The sequence below is a fragment of the Oryza brachyantha genome, chromosome 1 (genome assembly GCF_000231095.2).
Source record: "Oryza brachyantha chromosome 1, ObraRS2, whole genome shotgun sequence".
Lineage (NCBI taxonomy): Eukaryota > Viridiplantae > Streptophyta > Magnoliopsida > Poales > Poaceae > Oryza > Oryza brachyantha.
Genome location: NC_023163.2, coordinates 19,175,420 through 19,178,836, shown reverse-complemented (window position 1 = coordinate 19,178,836; position 3,417 = coordinate 19,175,420). Strand labels below are relative to the sequence as shown.

The 3,417-nt window shown below is 43.0% G+C and overlaps 1 protein-coding gene across 1 annotated transcript; it reads left to right on the top strand.

The window, feature by feature from the left end:
- On the top strand, positions 1-3,370 carry LOC102703163 (single-stranded DNA-binding protein, mitochondrial). Its single transcript, XM_006644361.3, has 4 exons — positions 1-337; positions 439-665; positions 1,225-1,325; positions 2,814-3,370. The coding sequence occupies exons 1-4, from the start codon at positions 53-55 to the stop codon at positions 2,885-2,887; spliced, it is 687 nt and encodes a 228-aa protein (XP_006644424.1). The 5' UTR covers positions 1-52; the 3' UTR covers positions 2,888-3,370.
- The last annotated feature ends 47 nt before the right edge of the window (positions 3,371-3,417 follow it).

Genomic DNA, 3,417 nt, shown 5'->3' with positions numbered 1-3,417 from the left:
CTGTTCGGTCATCTCATTCCCTCCTCTCCTCTCCTCTCTACGCCGTGCAACCATGGCGGCCACTGCCACCACCTCCTCCCTCCTCGCCCGCCGCCTTCTCCTCACCCGGCGCTTCCTTTCCTCCCCTCTCCGCCCCTTCTCCACCACCGCCACTGGTTCCTCCTTCTCCTACTCCTCCTCCTCCTCCTCTTCCTCCGACGACTCCCATGCGGGATCTGATGCAGGGCCCGACCCGGAGCAGCAGGGCCCCGCGGACCAGGATCACCAGGCCCCCGTCCGCCCGCGCGCCCGCGACACCCGCCCCCTCGAGAACGGCCTCGACCCCGGAATCTACAAGGTTAGGAGCCCTCGATCCCTTCTCCCCTCTTGGGTTTAATTCGGTGCGAGCTGAAGGCCTGATGATGGTGGGGATCGTTTTCCTTTGTGCGAATCGCGAAGGCGATAATGGTGGGGAAGGTGGGGCAGGAGCCGATACAGAAGCGGCTGCGGAGCGGGAGAACGGTCGTGCTGTTCTCGCTCGGCACTGGCGGCATCCGCAACAACCGCCGCCCGCTAGACGGCGAGGAGCCGCACCAGTACGCTGAACGCTGCTCCGTGCAGTGGCACCGCGTCTGCATCTACCCGGACCGGCTTGGCAGCCTCGCTCTCAAGCACGTCAAGACCGGGTGAGCACTCTGTTGTCTCTGCTGACCAGCGTCGTCGTATAGATTTCTTAGAGGGTTATTTCCTGATGTTTGAGCGTGACAACCTCAGATTTGGTAAGTTGGATTTGGACCTTAATTACAATAGTTTAACTTCCTAGCACTGTTGCAAACTGACGTAGCAGTTGATTTGTTCGGTGAGTAAAACATCTATTATAATTATAGTATTATACTGGGTAACATCTATTACAATTATACTGGGTATGCTTGATACTGGGTTTTGCTTGGGTGGAATTTGTATTCCTTTAGCTCTGCACGAGTGGGGATGAGCATATGGTTTCAGTAACATGAGTATGCATTTTTCTCAATATATGCATTTGAACTGTTCTACTTGTATTATTTTGTAGTTAGAAGCTAAATATATCGGTATATCTTTTGTAGATGTCAATTGGCATATAAGTGACATGGCAATAGATATTTTAAGCCTTTATTTTTGTGCATTTCTTTTTTTTTTTCTGATTTTCCAAACTTTGGTTGGTTCACTCCAGTAACACAAGTAAACTGTACCATTGCAACATTTCAGTTCTGTTCTTTATTTGGAAGGAAATCTTGAGACAAAGGTGTTTTCTGATCCTATAACTGGACTGGTTCGGCGCATAAGAGAAATAGCTGTACGTTCAAATGGTAAGTTATTGCACAATTGATTTTGATTTGTGTTACATCCGTTCAACATTATAAGATTTTCTGTCACCTCCTAGATTCATATAGATGCTAATAAATCTAGACACACATATATATCATATTTACTGATCCATGAATGAATCTAGGTAGGGTCAAAACGTCTTATAATATGGAATGGAGGGAGTTGCACAAATTCTCCAGTAAACACCTTAAGTGCTTTGCCCATACGTCATGTTCTCTTAGCAAGTCCTGGAAAATGAATGCTGCTTCTTGCTAGGAGCAAGAACAAATAAAATGGCAGTCCTCATGGGCTAGGTTGTGAATGGCAATGAGTATATGACAGGAGGTTGAGTTACCTTTGATTTTTCATTGGAGACTTGGAGTAGAATGAGTTGTGCAGCTATGCTGGTACAATTCGATATGCCAGTGCCATGTCATTGTTCAGACTTGGACCATAAACTGCTAGTAGCCTTGAGTGACCCACTTAAACAAAATTACTGACCTAATTATGCAGTTTGAGAGTTTGGTGATCCACTAGAACTTGCTAGACTAGTTTGGTGATGCATACTGCAATTTACTTGTGGATTAGCCTGGAGGAATGAACTTAGATGATTCAAACATAGTGTCAAGTAAAATTTTCAAGCCCCGAGTAAATGTGCAAGGAACTTAAAGGAACTGCAATGGGTTTCTGCTGCCCAACATTGACTATCTTCAGCAAATAAACTTTAAGCTCATCTACACATGCACAATGTAGACGCTTGCTTTCACCAACATGCATAGCAGCCATCTTTGGCCTGATGGCTAAGAAGCTTTCAGTCCTAAAATGGCTCGACTACCAAGAGATGGTAAACCTAATGCTGCTAGAATACTATGTTAATATATTGACACAATATGACAATACTTCCTGTTCTGCTAGAAACAGGCTGACATAAAGGTGCATGACCAATGAAATGACAGTGTAGTATGTGTAGGTGTGTGAAGCATTGTCCCCTAACTTCGCGTGCACACTTCTATCTTATGTAGTAGATGATTTGAGTCCACACACTTATCGTCCCCTTGGATCCTGGTTCCTTCAGTACCTTGATGTTTATATCTTATGCAAGTGTTCCTTCAGTAGGTATATGCTTTATTGATACCTTTCATGATTTCTTTCACATTCAATATCTTACTCTCTAAACAGCTCAGTTGGAAATCGATGAAACAATCCCTTATTTATTCTTCAGATTATATCTGAGGGCAAATTCTGAAATAACAATCCTTGCCACATCAGCTACAATGGTAGTCAAGCCACTTGTAAAACCATCTCAAACTCCCAGGGTTGTTTTTTTGGTGTTAGATTACCCTGTCCAACCACTACAGTAATGTATTAAGTTTACTTTTATTTTTTTTAATTCCACATACAAAATAATGCTATGTTGCATATAAGTGGATTGAGTGGCAGTGTTCAATTTTTTCCATCTATGTATATGATACTTTTTTCCACACCAACAGGCCGTCTCTTGTTTCTTGGGAACGACGGTAATGCACCCAAGTTGGGTGAAGCCAAGGGTGTTGGCTACTTCTGAAAGTGAGGTTTACCCTGCACCCAGGTATATCAGCTGATAAAATTGATTTAAATTAGAGGTATCTCAACTGTGCTAAGCTTCAACATACGGCTAAGATCTCAGTAGTAAGCCAACTTTATCGGACAAATGTAGTTGGATTAAGAATTCAACACCATCGGACAAATGTAGTTGGATTAAGAATTCAACATCATTGTCTATACCCTCTAATAATCGAGGACCTGGTTGTACTGTATAACTTGATTTTGACAAAAACATATGGGCTTGTGTTGTTGATTTTAGTTCTCTCAAAATTTCTTTTGACCTTTTGGGTCAAATGTTTGTGAATTTGAGTTTTCTGGTAATAATATGATACTGTTCACTTAGTAGTTATTCTGGGATGCAACTAGTCACTCCCCTAGTACCTAATGCAGATGAGAAGGCTCATCACTAGTTTGGGTGCATGTACAGGAGATACTACATATCTTTCTGAAGTCTGATTTTTATTGCCATATCTTGTGTCATTTTTTCCACCATCGCAGGACTGTTGAATT

Excerpts from the sequence above, each read along its gene's own strand:
- LOC102703163 (XM_006644361.3), top strand. The coding sequence starts at position 53 with ATGGCGGCCACTGCCACCACCTCCTCCCTCCTCGCCCGCCGCCTTCTC. Across the intron at positions 338-438 it reads TCGACCCCGGAATCTACAAG|GCGATAATGGTGGGGAAGGT; the intron begins GTTAGGAGCCCT and ends CGAATCGCGAAG. Across the intron at positions 1,326-2,813 it reads AATAGCTGTACGTTCAAATG|GCCGTCTCTTGTTTCTTGGG; the intron begins GTAAGTTATTGC and ends CCACACCAACAG.